At 38.5% G+C, this 20,159-nt stretch overlaps 2 protein-coding genes across 2 annotated transcripts; both read right to left on the minus strand.

Annotated features, from left to right (window-relative positions):
* Positions 1-283: 283 nt before the first annotated feature.
* LOC108993677 (stachyose synthase) lies at positions 284-3,341 on the minus strand. Its single transcript, XM_018968661.2, is given in 6 exon segments — positions 284-923; positions 1,052-1,419; positions 1,504-1,681; positions 1,875-2,586; positions 2,588-3,116; positions 3,119-3,341. Coding segments are annotated over 6 exon segments (2,592 nt in total). The 3' UTR covers positions 284-341.
* Positions 3,342-5,230: 1,889 nt separating this feature from the next.
* On the minus strand, positions 5,231-9,813 carry LOC108993707 (pentatricopeptide repeat-containing protein At2g31400, chloroplastic-like). Its single transcript, XM_018968698.2, has 4 exons — positions 7,553-9,813; positions 6,132-6,348; positions 5,779-5,963; positions 5,231-5,690 (listed from the first exon to the last, which is right to left on the minus strand). The coding sequence occupies exons 1-4, from the start codon at positions 9,502-9,504 to the stop codon at positions 5,426-5,428; spliced, it is 2,619 nt and encodes an 872-aa protein (XP_018824243.1). The 5' UTR covers positions 9,505-9,813; the 3' UTR covers positions 5,231-5,425.
* Positions 9,814-20,159: the final 10,346 nt, after the last annotated feature.

The following is a 20,159-nucleotide window of genomic DNA, read 5'->3' on the forward strand; positions in this document are numbered from 1 at the left end:
GGACTATAAGATGTCATTAAGGTCAAACAACTCAAAAAGAACAAAATCGAGGTTGGGACGTAGTTCAAGCTAGTTTTAAGTTCATTGAAGCTGTCGGCCAATGTAGTGTTACAATGTCAAATCTATCTTAATATCAAACAAATCGAAGTATACAGCAATCATCGCTGAATTGTTGGATGAAAAGCATACTAGTTTACAGTAGAGAAAGCAATCAAATCTGGAGAGTTCAACTTAACCATGAGGGGATGCATGTGCATTCTTCCCACAACCAATACTAATAATAATAAACAGACAAGAAAAAACTTCAACTTAGAACCTATAATTTACAAAATTATAAAAGATTAGTTTGGAAAGACAAAAACGACATCAGAAATGCCAGCAGCCTCTTCAACCCAAGCAAGATTCAAGGTGAGTATGCCAGAAGCCAACCACTCAAAAGCTACCTCAGCACCATTCAGGTAGCATTTATTTGGAGGCTCACTCGAGTAGGCTAAGAAATTCCCAATACCCTTGACTTTAATCTTAGCATTCTTCTCAGCCACAGTCTTGACATACTCCAATTCTTGAATGGTACCCCCACTGTTGAACATGTTTGTTAGTCCAATTGGTGCAAAACTGAGGGTGTGGCTGAGTTTCTCAACTGGAACAAAGCTGAATAGTTCAAATGTGGATGGTTGGATGGTGACTTGAATTGCATCAGATTCTGGGTTCATTAAGTGCATTTCTTCTGCCTGATCGAGGTAGACTACGTACTCTTCAGCCTTTCCTAATTCAGCTGCTTCTACTTTCTGGTCCCATTCGATGTCGTGGACATGCACTGAACCAGACATTGGTTTGTAGCACTGAGAGAAGCCCTTGATCCTTCGCTCCTTGGGGTCCCAACCAGCCCCTTGGCAGTTAAATGCTCCAATCAAACCTCCATACTGCAGAACATGAAAAAAAATTCAAGTGTTTTTGCCTTGAATGAATGATAAAAAAGCATGAAGGTTTTAAGTCCCAGTAAAGCAATTATCAGAAGAGAAGTGCATATCAAGGGTAAATCGATACCTACCTTGTTGAAGTTCCAAATTTTGAGAATGGTCTTTTGGTCAAATAAAGGGTTCTTGAAGAGGCAGTCTCTTGTTGGGAGAGCAAAATGCTGGCACCTAGGAATGGTACCATCAGGGTGGACAAGCTTCTTGATGAGATCAAAATTGTGGCCACCCACGGAATCACTCACATAGACTGGACCACCGCAGATGGCCCTTGAGCCTGCATGGAATTTGGCACACAGATGATCTGATTGGAACATATCCCAATCAGGTTGTATGATCTGGCCCATCCACATGCTGTTATAGGCACAATGAATCATATGTACCCCTTGCAGCCAATATACTCCCATTGGATCTCCATTAGGGTCTTGGAACCAGAAATCATCACCTGCCACAAAACTGAGTAAATAAACCTCCATAACAAATTAAAGTTCTTTTGTGATTCAAAGATGTTTATGTTTTGGTTTGTTACCAACTCTTCCCATAGAAATTTGATTTGTCCCAAGGAAGAAAAAGTCATTGCATTGCTGCATACTTGAGATGAGTCCATTTCCTTTGAAGTTCTTGGACAGAGAACTTGACAGTCCCTTGTAATATGCATTTGCAAGCTCCACCCGGCCTCCATATTCATCAGATATAGACTCGAGCGTCTGAATTACAATATATTATTTGATTATTATCCAGATATTCGATTTTATCTCTAACAAATATTTATGGAATGTACATACCCAAAAGAGTCTATATTGGAAATAAACATATGCAATAAAGCGTAGACCATTCGAGTACATGAAAAGTAGGATAGAAAAAAGGAAAACAGAAAACAGGAGTGTGCAGAAGACCTACATGAATGACATCAACTTTTACTCCTGTAATACCGACTTCAGCAAGGTAGGAGTGCATGGAGTTGTAAAAGTCCTCGGCTTGATCAGGATGAACAAGCCCTATCCCACCTTCAACGATTTTAACCACGGCAAGATCGTCCATCGTCCCATCAAGGCCAGGAGAGACTTTGCAGGGAATAATCTTGGAATTAAGATGGGTTGCACCAGGCCTAACACCACCCCAGGCACCACAAAGAGCGTGCCATACATATATATCATCCAAACCTTTGAACTTTGTCCTCAAGCCCCTTGTGAACGCCTTCATCCCATATTTCTAAGTTGTACAAGAACAGCTCCCACAGCCTTGTATGGAACTATTGCTATCTTCACCCCCAAACATTGCATCCAAGTCTTGTCTGAACTTTCGGATTTTCACTTCATATTCAGACATGTCGGCGATTCCGGATTGGATGGCCTTGTCACGAGCCTTCTCAGCATGCTCAAGCTCAATTGCCTTGGAGATCAGCATCTTTGGCCTCTTTGGATCGAATGAAGGAGCATCAGGACCCAACATGGAACCACCTCTGTATTTTCTGAACTTCTCGCATTCATCAAGCCGGTGAAGCCTGGCAGTCATTTGAGTCCCACCAAGAACAAGGTTTTTTGCATCTTCATCTGGTTTCTCACCATCTATACTGATGCTTTGCCAAGCATCATCAATGATAAGAAACCGCACCACCCTCGACAAAATCATTCACTCCATGCCATACGCCAACAGGTTCTACAGTTAAGTAGAAGGCATCCCAAGTGCACCAGCCAAACTTGTCAACAAGATTTGGGGCTGTTTTCTCTTCCAAGAGCCTAAAGGTATTGAGATGGACTCTAAGAACACTATAGGCCTCTTTCATCAAGGTGTAGGGATTATCAGAGGCATGAACATAAGCAATTGCATCAAAATTTGATGCTTTCACTTTGGTAGAACCACTCTCAGCACAAATCATGAGGTCCCCACCAGAGCCAGGATGAAGAGCTGACCTAAAACTGCCTTCAATAATGGGTATGACAATGACATAAGACTTTATTTCAGGGACGTCTAAGAGCATCCATTGTGTCTCCATTTGTAAATCCGACCCAGAATTCCCCACCCACATGGTAGACCACCATGTATTGAACCTAAAGATGCTTAGAAAATCTCTGCCATCGAACCTACCCAAGGAGTTCATGAACCTGTCACATGGCTCATTCTTGCAGAATCCGAGAAATCACCCTTGTGAGAAAGGCGAAGCACACGCTGGAGCAGAGGAATTGGAGCATCAGAGGATTGGCAGATTGAAGAGAAGGGATTAAAAGAGACATTATTAGGAACATCAGTGAGCAAAGGCACACCTTTGACACAAAACTTGCTATTAGACAAGGTGAAGTATTTCGCCAATTTTCCCACTCCGTGGAAGCTAGAGATTGAATTAACGGGATCTTCTGGGGGTGCCATGAGCAAAGGATTTCAGAGGAAAACAGAGAGAAAAACAGAACGGATAAATCAACGAACAGAACTCGAATTTCGAAAGAACAAAAACCCTTGAGAAAATCAGGTTTTAAAGTGTTTTATAGGAGAAATGGATCACTGACTTTGAGAATAAAATATTAACTATGTAAGGCAACAATAGCAAACTTTGATTTTATTTCCAAATACTAATGTGTTCGATCTCGTAGCTTAATATTCATGCACATAAAACTGGAATGTGCAATATTTAATACGCTTCAACGTATATGGAAACTGTGAAAAGAGCGAGAGATCACGCAGAAGATCACTTCAGTGACAATAATGGTAAAAGGAATATAGGAAGAACCAACGCATACTCAAAAGAGTTGTTTGGTTGCACAGAAAAAAATGGGAGGACTATGCAGTAGTGTATATATAGGCATAAACTCAAAATGGTGCGTGTAAAAATTGGATAAGGAAGATATCCAGATAAAAAGGTCAAGGTTTTGGGTGGTTCTTTCTGGTTATTTCTCTTGTTGCTGCCTACGGAACCACCTTACATGTAATACAACCGACAGGTTTGCTTCCAATTTCCATTGACAGTGACTGCAAGTTACTGTTACATCCGGGAAACACTAAAAAAATGGCAGATTTTTTCAAATAATAATTATTAAATCATTGTAGTTTTAGATTCTTTCTCCTTTTCCAGGGAAGGAGACATCTGAACAACAACTTTTCCTACCAAAGAACAAAAAAAACAAAGTCAGGGACAAGAACTTTCCTTGAGCCGAGGTGTCCTCGTTATCTTTTTGGGGTCAAAGCCCCCGACTTTTGTCTAAATAAACGAATACCACAATAAAATATAACAGGAAAACGTTTGGATTTAAAGATCAGTTGAGATGAGTTGAGATGAATTATAAATAATAATGAGATAAATTATAAATAGTAATAAGATGAGTTGAGATAGGCTTTGAATACAAACGAGGAGTTGGATAAAGAGAATACTTGGTGTATTCTAAAAAAAGTAAGGGCTAATTTATAAATCTTTTATTGTAGAAAAGAACATTTTTATTTTCTTACGGAGGAAATTTCCTTTCACCCGTTTAGTAAATTGTCACTTATCTCTTGAGCATGTGACAAAACTTATTTTTTCAATAAAAGAACACGACACGTTTAGTAAAACGTGCTTAATACATATTCAAAATAAAGAAATATATTGATCTAACAAATCATACGAAGACATATCAGTTTATGAGTTTATTTTTATATAATTTTTTTATGTCTGTAACAGTTATCTTCAAAATATGCATGTCATTTTATAGATAATTTTATTTGACGACCAAACAAAGAAGGCATCATGCTTGACCAAAGAAAAGGTGTTGCAAAACCGGAAACTTTAGTGTTTTTCGAATGTAATAAACGAGATTTTATTGAAAGAGAGATGTGTTCGGAAGAAAGCAAAAAAAAAAAAAAAAACAGAGTATGTGTTTCTATAGGTTATAGAGCTTTGAATTGTAAAGTTTTGGTTGTAAAACCTTATTAAAAGGTTTACTCTTAAAAAGTCGTTTACTATTTGATAAATATCCGCCTAAAATATTTTTAAATTTAAAAAAAATGTATAAACTAAAAAAGTTAAAAAATAAATAAATAATAATAATATTAGTAAGTTTTCAATCATAAAAATTTATTATTTTTAGTATCATTTTCTCTGTATTTGAGGATCCATTTTTTGAGGGCCAAATAAGTATTATAATAAATAATAAAATTTTTATATATATTCTTTCAGATGTATATAAAGCCAGTTCCAGTTGACACAATGTAGATACCATGGGAACAAATGATCAAAAGCTAGAAATCAGGCATGCATTTCTTTCTTGTTTTCAAGTAGAGCAATAAAGAACTGAATTCCACAAAGTCATATGAATTGGTCCAAACTCAAACTTATATGAACCACTTATTTTGCCCCCTTAAAAAGGTATAGTTTGATACACAACTGAGGAAACATTGAATAATTTACCGGTACAAAGATATAAAAGCTACTAGCAGCTGTGTGTGTGTGTGTGTGTGTTTGAGAGAGAGAGAGAGAGCTGTATCTATAAGGGGAGTGCATGCAAATTGGTGATTTGATCTAACTTAGCATCCTTGGGATGAGTTCTATCATCATGAAGAACAAGCACCTTCAAAGTGCCAGATTCCTTTAACCAGGCAGCCATCACAGATCCTGTAGATATAAACCTACCTATGTTATACTCGGCGACCTGAAAGGGTGCACCCATCCCAGTAAGGAGTGCCTCAATGGCTCGTCTCAGTGTTCCATCACCAACTACCTTGCTGTGTTTGCCCCATCCTGTCAAAATGCTGCCAAAGACAAGTGTTGAATTTTAATACTTTAATCATCAGAGTATATGATAATAATTAACAACCATAACTGTGGATAAGTCCATACCTTAATAACTTTGGCAATTCACGGCCTTCAAACACAACAGCTCGTATATTGAGTAGCCATGCATGAACCATTGCACGTGCTGCTCCAGAAGACATCATATGCAAATCTAAGCAAGAATCAGTGAAAGCGCTCTCCCACACATTTCGGCGCTTCCCTTCAAGCACAACTAGTTGGGCTCCTTTTTTCTAATTATAGAGAATTCAACAAGAGCATTATGGAGTTAGGACTGAAAGTGTTTGTACATTGTGTGTATGAACAAACGTGTGCCTGCATGATCCGTCTGAGCAAGCATGCAAATAACAGAAATCACTGGAAGCAGAGAAGAGGACATAGCAGCAATGACTAAAACTTACCTGACCGAAGTGCCATAGCATATCAGTCAGAGCATTATAAAAGGCAGATGCAGTTGAAGAGTCCATCATCTTCATTTCATCAAACAGGGACTGAGCTTGAATCCATACATTTTCCCTTTCGCCCATAAGAAGTCCATGGGCTACGCCATACACCTGATTATCCAGCAACCGTAGTTCCTCCAATAACATTGAAGCATCTTCAAACAAATTACACCGGCTGCATCCAGAGGCCAAATTGCATACATGAGGTTGACCGTATATATGCAGAGAGAGAGAGAGAGAGAGAGAGAATTGAAATTAACAGAAGACAACAGTAAATGACCTTCTCTATCCACTAAATTAGATACTCTCACATTACCAAATAACCATGGGCATTGGTACATTTGAAGGGTAGATCAGTCTCATAGAATCCACAGAGACAAGGAAACGTTTTCACCTTTCCCCTCCTTGAGATGAAGATACATACATGCAGCTTCAACTACTTGTTTAGCTTCTACTTTCTAGACTGACAAGTAGCAAGTGAGCAAGCAATGCAAGTCAAAAACTACATCAAGGTTTGTGGCCGCGACTTAATTTGAACTTTGCATTTTTCTTTTCCTGCTGAGGGCTTTGAGCATCTAAAATTTGGAACGTAGAGTTATATATTACCTGAACCACTCAGTTTTACTCACAAAGAGAAAACTTAGTCCAAGTCATACTCCTGAGGTCCTTAAACTCATCCATGAATTTTCCCCATCACTTCTTTTAACTTCTAATACTATTATTACATACAAATATACAGTAAATCATGCTGCATTAAAAGATGTTGCCTATAAATGGATATTGCAACATACAGAACTCTAAAATCAGTGTAACGTCTCGAGACCCACATACAACAGCATTCATATACCGCATTGACAAATATGAAAGCAAAATTTTCGCTATCATTTAGCATGGATGGGGTGAGAGGACATAAAAAAAACCTCCAAGCACGATGGTAAACATAACTCCTACGAGCACACCCAAGAACTTGGAAGCACCAATTCTGACACAGGACATAAATATGGTACAATTTGGATATGATGAAAGGGAAGTTTTTAAAAAATTAGAACAGAAAGAAAATTTATTGAAAAATTAGAATACAATTCAGCAGGGATACGTTAACTAATTAACCTCTATTATGCATAATTAAGAATGTGATATTGAGTTTCATCTAAAACAAATAAATATCTAGAGGTTTATTAAAAAAAAGTAGTACTTCAGTTTTCCATATGCTATGAAATTTGCTAGATCACGTGGTACTTAAGCCAGCATCAATATTGTGACTTTGAAGATCTTGATGCAACAAGGTCCACATTGTTTTTTTCTTTTTTGTTTTTTTTTTTTTTTGTAAGTAATAAGGTCCCTGTAAAAATTGGACAGCATTTGACAAAGAAATTTACCTGCAAGCATTTAATATAGCCGAGAAGGTGACAACATTTGGCTTAATTTTTTGCTCGTGCATCTTCTGAAAGATTCCCAAAATGCACAAGATCTCTTGCCTGACCATCTTATCTTTCTTTAAGTGAACTACTTTATCATTAGCCAGCTGCCCAAACATCTTAATGATTCGATTATCCTCCCTATCTCCAACCTCCAAATCAATGGCATCCTTAATAACCATTGAAGATGGAGATGTAATATCCCGCTTGCCAGCTCCAGCAGCAGCAGCAACTAGACATTCTGCAGCTCTAGCCCAACCAAAAGCATCAATAATGGAATTGTAAGTGACAACATTAGGCCTTATCCCTTCCTCTATCATCTCATCAACCAAAGAAATGGCAGAATCCACCAACCCATGTTTACATAGAGCATCAATAAGTGCAGTATAAAGAACCACATCAGCTTTCAACCCTGCCTGCTTAAATTCTCTAAAGACCTCCATTGCCTCCCTGTACAAACCACCTTTTGAGAACACATCAATCAATGTTGAATATGTTAACAAATTAGGATATACCTGTTCTGCTTTCATCTCTGCAAACATTCTTCTAACTACACCATACTTCCCCTGCTTCCCATAACCGCCCAGAAGAGCATTATAAGTTACAACATCCTTCTTTATCCCACAATTCTCCATCTCCTTGCAAACATTCAAAGCCTCCTCAAACCTGCCGAGCTTTGCATAAATCGAAAGCAAAGTATTATACGAAACCCTATCCAAACCAATATCCAAAAACTTCATTTCGTTAAATAAACCCAGTGCCTCTTCCAATCTACCATGCTTAGCATACCCGTCAATCATAGTACTATAAGTCACCACATTGGGTAATATATTCTTCGCTGGCATCTCCGACATAATCTCATGTGCCAAATCCATCTGCGCCCCTTTACAAACCGCATCCAACAGTGTATTGTATGTAAATATATCCTGATCAATGCCTCTTTCCACCATCTCACTAAACAAAGCCTGAGCCCTCTCCCACATTCCCACTCTACTACAAACCGCAAGAAGCGAATTATAGGTAATTCTATCAGGCTGCACATTATTTCTCAACATCTCCTTGAAAATCTCTGCCACCCTCGTATACTCCACGCCCCCTTTTCCACACGCATCAATCACAGCATTATAAGTAACTAAATTCGGAAACAACCCCAACTTTTTCATCGAGTCGAAAACCATTATCGCCTCATCACAATACCCACATCGCCCATACGCATTAACCAAAGCTGAATACGCATAAACAGTGTTTCCATATCCCCTACTCCTAGCCGTCTCAAAAACGTCCCTAGCAAGGTCAACGTCTCCTAACCTGCCAAGAACGCTAATCATAGAACTTGCTAATTTCCCTTGCTCAGTCCTTCTCCTCTCTTTTCGGACAGCAAATTCGAAACACTGAATCGCTTTCCAAGACTCCCCCCTATTGCCTAGCTCCCTGAACAAGAAATTATAGTCATCCGAACCACAAAGCTTGGACTCAAAATTAAGCAACACGCGTTCAAGGCCTTTATCATCCTTCATACCTATCTGGATTAATTGTATGAGAGCCTCCTCGGCGGCCGGGGTGTGGCGGGAGCTCATGGAGGAGGGCTTGGGCCGGCCCAGATGCATCTTGGAGACGAAGCGGGTGGATCGGCGGCCCGAGAACTCGGCGGAGAGCTCGGATTTTTGGGGGCAGAGAGAAGAAAAGGAAGGGTTCGGGGCGTTGGTGGCACAGGGCTTTGGTGCATTGCGAGACGAGGGTGATGGCAAAGGTACAGGTAAAGGCTTTGTGAGAGAGACCTTGTGGCGGCTTTGGTGGTGGCTTTGGCGATGGTTTTTCAAGTGGTGTTGGTGTTGGTGCTGGTTTTGCTGGTACTGGTGTTGTTGGTACGGCTTGTTGGCCGTAATTGAACACTGAGGCGGCGTAGAAGCCATTCCAACACTGCTCCCACACAAACAAAACAGAACGAGAGAGAGAGAGAGAGATAGACAGACAGACAGACAGACAGACAGACAGAGAATTTACAGTGAAATGAAGATAAAAATGTGATCTTCTTGCTATCGCAGAGATGGGTTATGGCGGGCTTTGGATGAAGAGGAAGGAGATGAGGAGGAGGAGGCCATTTTAGATACGAGACATATTTCAGAGACAGAAACTTTCCACTTTTCAGAGCTGAGGATAAGAGAGTGAGAGAGACAGGGCAGTGTGTGTACTGTGAAGGACTCAGTCAGCTGAGTTGAGTTACTCTGGGACATTTGGTAACATTAGCCTCCCTCCCTATAAATAACAGTTTTTTCTTTTTTCTTTTTCTTTTTCTTTTTCTTTTTTTTAATCAAATTTTATTTGTTTCCTTTTTGGGTTATCTCTTTCATTTTAATTTCACAAGATTTTTTTCTTTCAAGTCAAAGGAATAAGATTTATTTAAAAAACTTTAAATAGAAAATAACTTTATTTATTATTTGTAAGCCTGTTTATTACTTAGGTATTAAACACATTACTGATGTGAAAATTTATCATATTAAAAAGTCTTTTATTTTATATTTAATTCTAGTTATTAATTGTAACTAGAAAACTCTTCTCTTGGTTGTTCCATTCAAACCTAGAGTTTTAATGAATCTGATAAGTTGGATTCTAATTGTCTAGATAGAGTTTTAGCTACTCAAATCAGTTGTTTGCTGTGTTGCCAACCCATTGATAAGTTATGGAGGTTCAAATTGAATTCAGTTGGCCATATCTTGGCAAGCAAAACGTAAATCATGAGATAGAGAAAATCAACTTTAAATGAGTAGCCATCACGCAATATACTAGAATTTAATAATGGATACCCAGATAAAATTTTAATTAGTCAGATAAGTTTTTAGTTGTGTTACCAATCCCATTGATCGGTTATGGAGGGTAGTAATAAATTCAAAAAATAATATTTGCAATCATGAATTGTGAAACCGTCGCGTAATCGTTTTGAAAAAGTGATTAAAACATGTGACCCATATGAAAAAATTAATTTTTTAATAGTGGACTCCACTCTTTTTCAAAACGATTACGCATCGTTTATATACTTCACGATTGTATATAGAATTGAGCAATACTAAGTACAGTCCCCAAATAGGGACTGCAATGCAAGTTTAGGCTATTTTAACTTTAAAAATTTTTAAAATTACAAAATTATCCCTCCTAAAATGATGTTTTCTCTCATTTAATAATGTGCTTACACATGTAATCTCTACTTGAGAACTGTAAATAAAATTTCTCTATAGAATTACTCATTGAATTCAGGTTGATCATTTCATCATGCCAAGCAAAACTAGAACCAATATGCTTTAAATGGATACCTAATACTTATTACACAATGTACCATAATTTAAAAATTTTTATGGGCAACGACATACATGTATGATGTAACTATTTTATAATTTTTTTTACAATCAATTAATGTAACTGTGTTACATCATTAAAATTTTTAATTTTATATAACTATTATCTTTGAAATTAAGTTGTAAATTAGTTGTTAGTTTATCATTTTTTTTAGTATTGACACATTTGTCATTCAATATTTAAAATTCCATTTCATCTAATTTCTTTTAGAAATCATTATGTGATATAAGTTATTAATTCCCTTCATATCAATAAGTAGAAATGCTATGTGGAAAATTGGAAATATTGATTTGTTTTTTCAAACTCTAAATATTATTATATGTTTTAATATTAATGTTGGTAGGCCAAAAAGTAATGAAGACACCACTTTTAACTAACTCCTTTAAGAGATAGTTATTTATCAAAACAACTTATTTTAATATACTATTTCATATAATAGTTGTTAAATAAGTTTATAAAAACAAATTTATAAAATAAGGTAACTCGATATAATAAGATATTATAAGATATTACATAATTTAATATTTTAAATTATATAAATTTGTAAATTTAGATAATTTTATTTATATATTTAGTATATCTCTTGAATATTTTTATTTATAAATTTAGTTTAATGATATAGATGATGTGATAGGATTCTTTTCTATATGTTGAAGAGAAATGCTCGATATTCCGAAAATGGGTCTCGAGCATTTCAATGATAAGTTCGATCTCAATTTTATTTTACATAAAACATAAATAAATAAAATTTGATTATTCATTACTCGCTTAACTTAATTATGTTTTAATTACAATTATGTTAGAACGACAGAAATAGGGTTTATATGATGTGTAATGCTATATACCACATTTTTATTGTACTACATAAAATGTGACATTTTTATCATTTTAGATGATTTTTTAATTTTTGAAAGAAAAATTCAAAAATTGATGAAAAAATGTCATATAATCATAATGGAATGAAAGTAAGATAAGAGTGTAGTATGTATAACTTTTCTATTTAGATTTAGACATTAGAATATTCACCTATTTGGCTATAAATATAATAGCAATGTTACGTACAGTCTTCATCTGAGAACTGCAATGTAAGTTTAGGTAATTTTATTTTTAAATTTTTTTAAAATTACAAAAATATCTCCTCCTAAAATGATATTTTTTCTCATTTAATAAAATGTTTGCACATACAGTCTCCAAGTAGAGACTGCAATGAGAATTTCTCTAAATATAAATATTTCATTTTCTTTCTTTCTTTTCTAATTTCATTTATTTCCTTTTTTGGGTCATATCTCTGCCATTTTAATTTTGGCAAGATGTTCCAACAAGAGAAAATTGGAAAAGATTTGTTGAAGAAGATTTATTAGTAGGGTAAAGATTTTTTCATTTCAACTAATTTGGATAATATTTATTTAAAAATATAGGATATTTTGATTATTTCATTTAAAATGGAAAATGACTTTATATGTTATTTTCAGCTTGTATGCCTGTTTAGTAATACACGAAATACCCTGATATATTAAACAAATTAATCAATATATTAAAGACATTATTGATGTGATAATATCGTATTAACAAAAAAGATACTTATGTTTTATTTTTTTTGAGTTTTAGTTATTAACTGAAACCAATAAACTCTTCGCTAGTTCTATCTAGACCCATGCTTGACTTTGATGGTCCTGATAGAATTTTAATTAGTTAAATCAGTTGTTGGATGCGTTGGCCACTCATTGATCAGTTATTGAGGGTCAAATTGAATTTAGGTTAACCATGTCACAGCAAGCAAAATGTGTACTATGGGATAGAAAAAAATTGCTTTAAATGAGTACCCAATACCCTTTATGCAATACACCAAAATCTAAAAATGCATATTCAATAAGAGTTTTAACTAGTCAGATCAATTTTTGGCTGTGTTGCCAACCCATTGATCACTTATGAAGGATCATATTGAATTTAGGTGACAATTTCTCGACAAACAAAACGTGAATCGTGAGATAGGAGAAAATCTGCTTTAAGTAAGTAGTCATTACGCAATACACCAAAATCTTAAAATGGATACCCAAGTAGAGTTTAACTAGTCATATCAGTTTTTGACTGTGTTGCCAACCTATTGATCACTTATGGAGGCTCATTGAGTTCACGTGGCCAAGTCTCAACAAGCAAAACATGAATGTTGAGATAGATAAAATCTGCTTTAAATGAGTAGCCATTACACATTACACCAAAATCTAAAATGGATATCCAAGTAGAGTTTAAACAGTCAGGTCAATTTTTGGTTGTGTTGCCAACCCATTGATCAATTATGGATGGATGGTCATATTCAATTCAGGTGGCCATTCTCGGTAAGCAAAACATGAATTACGAGATAGAGAAAATTTGTTTTAAATAAGTGGTCATTACAACACGAAAACCTAAAAATGGATACCCACGTAGAGTTTTAACTAATCAGATCAGTTTTTGGCTATGTTGCTAGCCAATTGATCAATTATGGAGGGTCATTTGAATTTAGGTGGTCATTCTCGGAAAGCAAAATGTGAATCATGAGATAGAGAAAATCTACATTAAATGAGTAGCCATTGTGCAATACACCAAAATCTAAAATGGATATCCAAGTAGAGTTTAAACTAGTCAGATCAGTTTTTGGCTATGTTGCTAACCCATTTATTAGTTATAGATGATCATATTCAATTCAGGTGGCCATTCTCGGCAAGAAAAACATGAATTATGAGATAGAGAAAATCTATTTTAAATGAGTGGTCATTACGACACCAAAACCTAAAAATGGATACCCAGGTAGAGTTTTAACTAGTCAGATCAGTTTTTGGCTGTGTTGCCAGCCCATTAATCAATTATGGAGGGTCATATTGAATTCAGGTGGTCATTCTCAGAAACAAAAATGTGAATCATGAGATAGAGAAAATCTGGTTTAAATGAGTGGCTATTGCGACACCAAAATCTAAAAATGGATACCCATATAGAGTTTTAACTAGTCAAATAAGTTTTTAACTGTGTTGCCAACCCATTGATTAGTTATGGATGGTCATATTCAATTCAGGTGGCCATTCTCGGCGAGCAAAACGTGAATTATGAGATAGAGAAAATTTATTTTAAATGAGTGGCCATTACGACACCAAAATCTAAACATGGATACCCAGGTAGAGTTTTAACTAGTCAGATCAATTTTCGGCTGTGTTGCCAGCCCATTGATCAATTATGGAGGGTCATATTGAATTAAGGTAGTCATTCTCGGCAAGCAAAAAGTGAATATGAGATAGAGAAAATCTGGTTTAAATAAGTGGCCATTACGACACCAAAATCTAAAAATGGATACTCAGGTAGAGTTTTAACTAGTCAAGTCAACTTTATGCCGTGTTGACAACCCATTGATCAGTTTCGGAGGGCCATATGGAGTTCAGGTGACCATATCTCTGCAAGCAGAATTTGAATTATTATATAAAAAAAAAAATCTACTTTAAATGAGTAGCCATTATGCAATATACCAAAATCTAAAAAAGGATACTCAGGTAGAGTTTTAACTAGTCAGATTAGTTTTTGGCTGTGTTGCCAGCCCATCAATCAATTATGGAGGTCATACTGAATTCAGGTAGTCATTCTCGACAAGCAAAACATGAATCGTGAAATAGAGAAAATCTACTTTAAATGAGTAGCCATTACGACACCAAAATTTAAAAGTGGACACCCAGGTAGAGTTTTAACTAGTCAAATCAGTTTTTTGCTGTGTTGCCAACCCATTAATCAGTTACGAAGGGTCATATTGAGTTCAGGTTGACATGTCTTAGCAAGCAAAATGTGAATTATGAGATAAATAAAATCTACTTTAAATGAGTAGCCCTTATGCAATACACTAAAATTGAAAAATGGATACCCAAATAGAGTTTTAACTATTCAAATAAGTTTTTGGTTGTATTGCCAACCCATTAATTAGTTATGAAGGATCATTTTGAATTCAGGTTGGCCAAGTCATAGCAAGCAAAAAGTAAATTATAAGATAGAGAAATCTATGTTAAATGGATACCCAATACCCATTATGCAATATACCAAAATCTTTAAAAACTTTTACTTGTAATGATATGCTTATAAATTCTTTTATAATTATTTTTAGAATCAATTTTGAAATAAAATTTTAAAATAGTTGTGAAAGAGTTGTAAGTATATTATCTTTCAATTTTGACAACTTGTTTGTGATGGGATATTTAAAAATTCCATTTCATCTAATTTTTTTTGAAAATAGTTTTGTGAAATTAGCTTTTTAATGCCCTTAGTTAATTTTCACTTTATCAATCTTAATAAAAAGAAATAAGAGACCCATTTTTAACTAACCCATTTTCGTATTTTTTTATTAATGTTGATGGAGAAAAAATTAGAGCCATTTTTAATTAACTCATTTTAGAGATAGTTACAATTTATCTTAAGATACTAGTTTTGTTAATGACGTGTGTTGCACAACAATCACCGAGCTCGATACTCCTACAATACTAGAAATGTGAGGGCTCAGGGGGTGATGATCCACCTCCAATGCCTAAGTCAGTCCTTTATCCTTAGAGAAAATTTTTGTATGTGAGAGTAAGTCAGTCTGAATTCTAACTTGGGATTTGGCTTTTGTACCTCCTGTAGAGATGGTCTCCTGTATCTTGTGTCAGGGGCACCTGTTTTTTGTTACTTGGTATCATGTCATTGTCTTTAATACGCCGTGGCTCTCTCAGGTTGTGTTTTGTGTGACAGGTTGGTGAGTGCGGCATTATCTGTGCATTCTGTCAAGGACAGAGGCTCTCACTAGGATCCCAATCTGTGTTCCATATGTGATCCTTTAATGTGATATGGCTCTATTGCTATGTGTGTTTGCAGGATCATGTCAGAGAAGATGTCGTTCCATCTTCCCACGTCAAACTTCTTCTCACGCTAGCCTTGGGCCTCCTTCTTCCTAACCTGACTTGTGAGCCAATTATGCTTTGGTTGCACATGTGCAGCGGGGATTTTCTCTTTTTTCTTCCTTTTTACTTTTTCCTTTTCTACTTCTTTTTTTTTTTTTACCCCATGATCCTCTAGCAATTCGTAACATCTGACAGGTCAGTTGCTCGTTGTGCGCGTCTGTTCACTTCCCCACGTTTGAGGTTGCGTGTGACAGTTGGACCCTACACTTCTTCCCTCGTGCAACATAAATCGCTGGATCTGTTCCATCGTTTCACTTTCAGTGACACTTGTCACTCTCCCATATGGGGTAGTCCAATCGGCACAGGCTCCTATTTAAACTTACATCACATTCCTTTTCGTCTCCCTTTTATCACATTTCTCTCATTCCCATTACTATCTTCAAGAGTCCCCAACCTTTCCATTCTTCGTACTTCCTTCTTCCTTCAATAATCTCTGACTCTTCCTTTTCCTAACTTCAATGATTCCTAAGAACACCTCTCATTTTTCGCTCTCATCCTGTCCTGAGGGGCCTTCCACAGTCCTAGGGGGTCTAGATCATCCCGAGGATAGGGGTAGTTCCCAGTTCTTCGAGGGGTATCATTGGTCCTCAATGGCTTCTCTTGCAGACCTATGGTGGGTGAGATCCTCCTTTGGAGTGCCTGACTCCACATATTTGGAAATCTCGAGAGCTTGCCAGGGGACCGTCAACTAGAAAGGTTTTGCTACGAAGGTGGCGTTGTACCCTTCTATGTTTTCCAATAAATTGCAGTTCCTTTTCTGCCGCCCCATCCGAGACATCTTGGACTTCGTCCCAACTTCATTCCAAAGCATAGAGGATCCTAATGTCTTGTTGTGTTGTTAGACGTATGGTCTTGGAGACCGTGGGCGCAAACTACCTAGACCTAACTGCAAGGGAGTTCCTTTTTATGCACATGGTGCAACAACACAACGACAACCTATGCAGCCTCCATTCCTGAGGGGGTACAGGTTGCTGGCCTCGAACCCCACTTTTCTTGCGTCAAGGGCTGGTCATCAAGGGCTGGTTCAAACGATTCTTCTTCATGTCGGGTCAAGGTTGGGAGTTTCCCACTGGGGAGGCTGCTTGCCATGAGTTCCTCATTCATGTCGTTTGGGGAGTTGTTTCGAAAGACAAGGATATTTGCATGGTTTAGACCCAGCTAGAGCAGGACCGTTTGGAGACTATAAATGCCTGGGTGGAGACACACCTGGAAAAAGTTTGGACCAATTACTAACCAGAGACAATATAGACTAATTTTTAGTGTCTTCAGATCGGTCCCGTTTCAGTGGCTGTCTTATCTTAAGGGAGCTCTCTACTTCTCAGGACCAAAAAAGGCTTCCCAGTCATTCATTGGGGGGAAAGGAAAGAAGCCTCATGCTGAGGATGAGGTGGCTCGCGAGCCGCTAAGGTCTAGTAGTGGCAGTTCCAACTCCGCTGTTATGCCTCCCCTGGGCCAGTCTTCACAGGGTCCATCCTCGTTGGGGGTCGCCGAGTCAACTTGGGGTCAACAGCCTACCTCGAGATGTTTGGATGCCCTCTTGTTTGACCGACTTCCTACTTCATTCCCGACTGGTGTTCCCCTCTTCCACCCTGCCAGGCGATGAGGGGCCAATAAGGGTCCCTAGCCGTGAAGAAGAAGAGCTCGAGATGGCCTTCTTCTCGGTCTTCCTCTTCCCTGCTCTAAAGGAATCTCTTGTTCCCATCATGCCATTCGAGGACGTCCCAGAGATGGTTGCCTCCCCAAAATGCCGATGCTGAGGCGCGCACTGTTGTCCTAGAGACAACAGTTGTACCAAGGTGCCAAGGTCCTTGGGCGATGGCAGGGATGACCATTCTCCACACTCCGACCTTTCTACGGGGTTGTCCTCGGGCCACACCTTGGTCGTTGATCTCAGTGAGGAGACAGTCTCCATACCCTCCTCCCCCTTCTGCAAGTCACCTGAGCCTGAGGTGGTTTCTTCGGTGGCACTAGAGGAGCCTACCATGGTGGTTCCTCCATTGGGCGATACAGGCGCGCTGAGCGACCAGCTGGCCAGGGGCTTCTTAATAGCCATCCAAGTTAAATAGGCAGCCACCCAAGTCGTACAGGAGTTGACGATCAACAGTCGCTCCCGGGGTGGTCTCGAGTTGGAGTCAGTGGTTGACATGGATGCATAGGGATGACTAGGCAGGTGCCGATGGTCTACAAGGGCTCTTCAGCCACCATTGAGTAGGAGACCGCGGCCGATGCGGGTGCGGGTGTAGAGGTGACACCTGAGTCGGTGCCTGTGGCTGATGCAGATAGCCTGAAGGCATCCGAGCAAGTGCTAGTAGTTGATGAAGGTACCTTAGTGAGGTCTGAGTTGGAGATCGCAGTTGGCAACGGTGCCAAGATGATGCCCAAATGGAGCCGATGGCTGATGTAGATGCCTTGAGGAAATCTGGGCAAATGCCAGTAGGCGTGGTCGTAAGCATAACTATAACCCTACCCAAGTCGGCGCCTGACAGGGGTGAAGGTCCCCCTCGGTTTCCTCCTTAGCCTCTCTAGCAACTAAGAAGTGTGGGGAAGACCTCCCCAACTGGCAGGAATGACGCTACAAAGATTGGTCTTGGTTTTGATAGAGCTCAGGCTGAGGCCATTAGTTGGGAAGCCAACAAACTCAAGGATTTCTTCACCTCAATATGATATTCTTTTCATTATTTACAATTATGTTACATACCCTTCCTTTCTGCATATGTCTTACTTCATTTGAATTTGTTTGGCCTGCCAGGGAGTTGACCAATTGGCTACCTTGATTGTGGATGAAAGCTGGGAGCTGGAAGAGGAGGTATGGGCATTGCGGTACCTTGCCATCCTAGCCTGAATGGAGGTCCGCAAGGCAAATAAAGAGAGGGATGATGTCGTGGAGGCCTTCGTGCAACTGTACTCCAACTATAAGCACAAGAAGAATAAGATAGCCAGGCTTCGCCAGGAGAAGACCTTCCTCCAATAAGACTTGGCTAAGTTTCAGGAGAAGATCACTCACTGCCTTCTCGAGACCAAGCTTCTAGAGGAAAAGCAAAACAATTTACAAGTCCGGTCGGCCCCTTATGAGGTGGAGTTGGAGGAGCTCAGGAAATCATGTCACAACCTCAAGGGTGAGAAGAATAAGCTAGTTAAATAGCACAACTCGGATGTGAGGTCGCACAACTGATTGCAGAAGACCTGCCAAGACCTCACCAAGTCTTAGAAACCTAAGATAGACCTCCTCAGATCTTGAGACAAGCAAGTCAAGACCTTGGAGTCTGAACTAGCTTCAGCCAGGGCAAGTTCTAGTCTTGGGACTTACGGATAGAGGCTCTAGAGTCTACGTTAGCCACTTCCCAGGAGGAGCTGATCTCTTGGGACCTAGATGCTGAAGCCCTAAGGTCCGAGTTAGTAGACACCAAGGAGGCCCTAACCTTTCTTTCTAAATGGATGTCAATTGTGAAGACGGTCAGCAGCCAGGCATGGGGTTACGGCTACAAAGAGGGCATGGACAGGTTAAGGGACCACTTACTAGATAACCCCCAGACCGACCTGAGGACTTTCGACCTAAACTCACTCTAACCAAACTGTCATGAGCTTCAATTCGCCAACTCCTTAGGCAAGAATCTAATGCCCAATGCTTTCCCGGACATGGCTCTGGGCTCTTAAATGTATATTTATTTTTAAATGTAATGGAGATGAACTTATCCAATGTACGACTTTTTCTATTCTTTGCCAGTTTAGGCTTCTTCTCTTTTCACTATTTTCTTCATTTTTGTTGTTTTGTTGTGCTCCTTTTCTTTTACTTTCATTCACATAAGGGCCAGGCAGTCAAAGGACTTGCACCACCCATTAGTTTGCAGCGAGTCTAGTTCAAATTTTATGTGTGCGAAGGTCAAGCAGTCAAGGGACTATCACCACCTCTTGGTTCGAGAAGAGTCTAGTGACTCGACTTTTATGTGCACGAAGGTCAGGTAGTTAAGGGACTGTGTTACACGACAGCTAAGGGACAGTGAGGTGAAGAGGAGAAGCGTCGGGTGCGAACGAAGGGGCGTACGAAGTGATGAAGTCGTGAGAGAAATTGGGGAAGAATAATTCGACCAAGCCCTAGAATCTTCAAGTAATGCTATGGGCTTCATGGGCCGATGAAAGAAGAGTATCGGGCTTCAAATGGCAAGGAACGTGGTTGGGAGCTTCACCGACTGGGCCTTCGTCATTGTTTTTATTTGATGTTTCATGTAATAGATACAGCCCATTATATGTTAAGGGCAGTTTAGTAATTTCCT

This window comes from Juglans regia, chromosome 8 (genome assembly GCF_001411555.2).
Source record: "Juglans regia cultivar Chandler chromosome 8, Walnut 2.0, whole genome shotgun sequence".
NCBI classification, from domain to species: domain Eukaryota; kingdom Viridiplantae; phylum Streptophyta; class Magnoliopsida; order Fagales; family Juglandaceae; genus Juglans; species Juglans regia.

What these genes read in the sequence shown, in the direction of transcription:
- LOC108993707 (XM_018968698.2), bottom strand. Translation starts at nt 9,504, where the DNA reads ATGGCTTCTACGCCGCCTCAGTGTTCAATTACGGCCAACAAGCCGTAC. An exon ending in GCTATATTAAATGCTTGCAG is followed by an intron (nt 6,349 to 7,552) that starts GTAAATTTCTTT and finishes CTCTGGATGCAG; the next exon opens with CCGGTGTAATTTGTTTGAAG. An exon ending in GAATTGCCAAAGTTATTAAG is followed by an intron (nt 5,691 to 5,778) that starts GTATGGACTTAT and finishes TGTCTTTGGCAG; the next exon opens with CATTTTGACAGGATGGGGCA.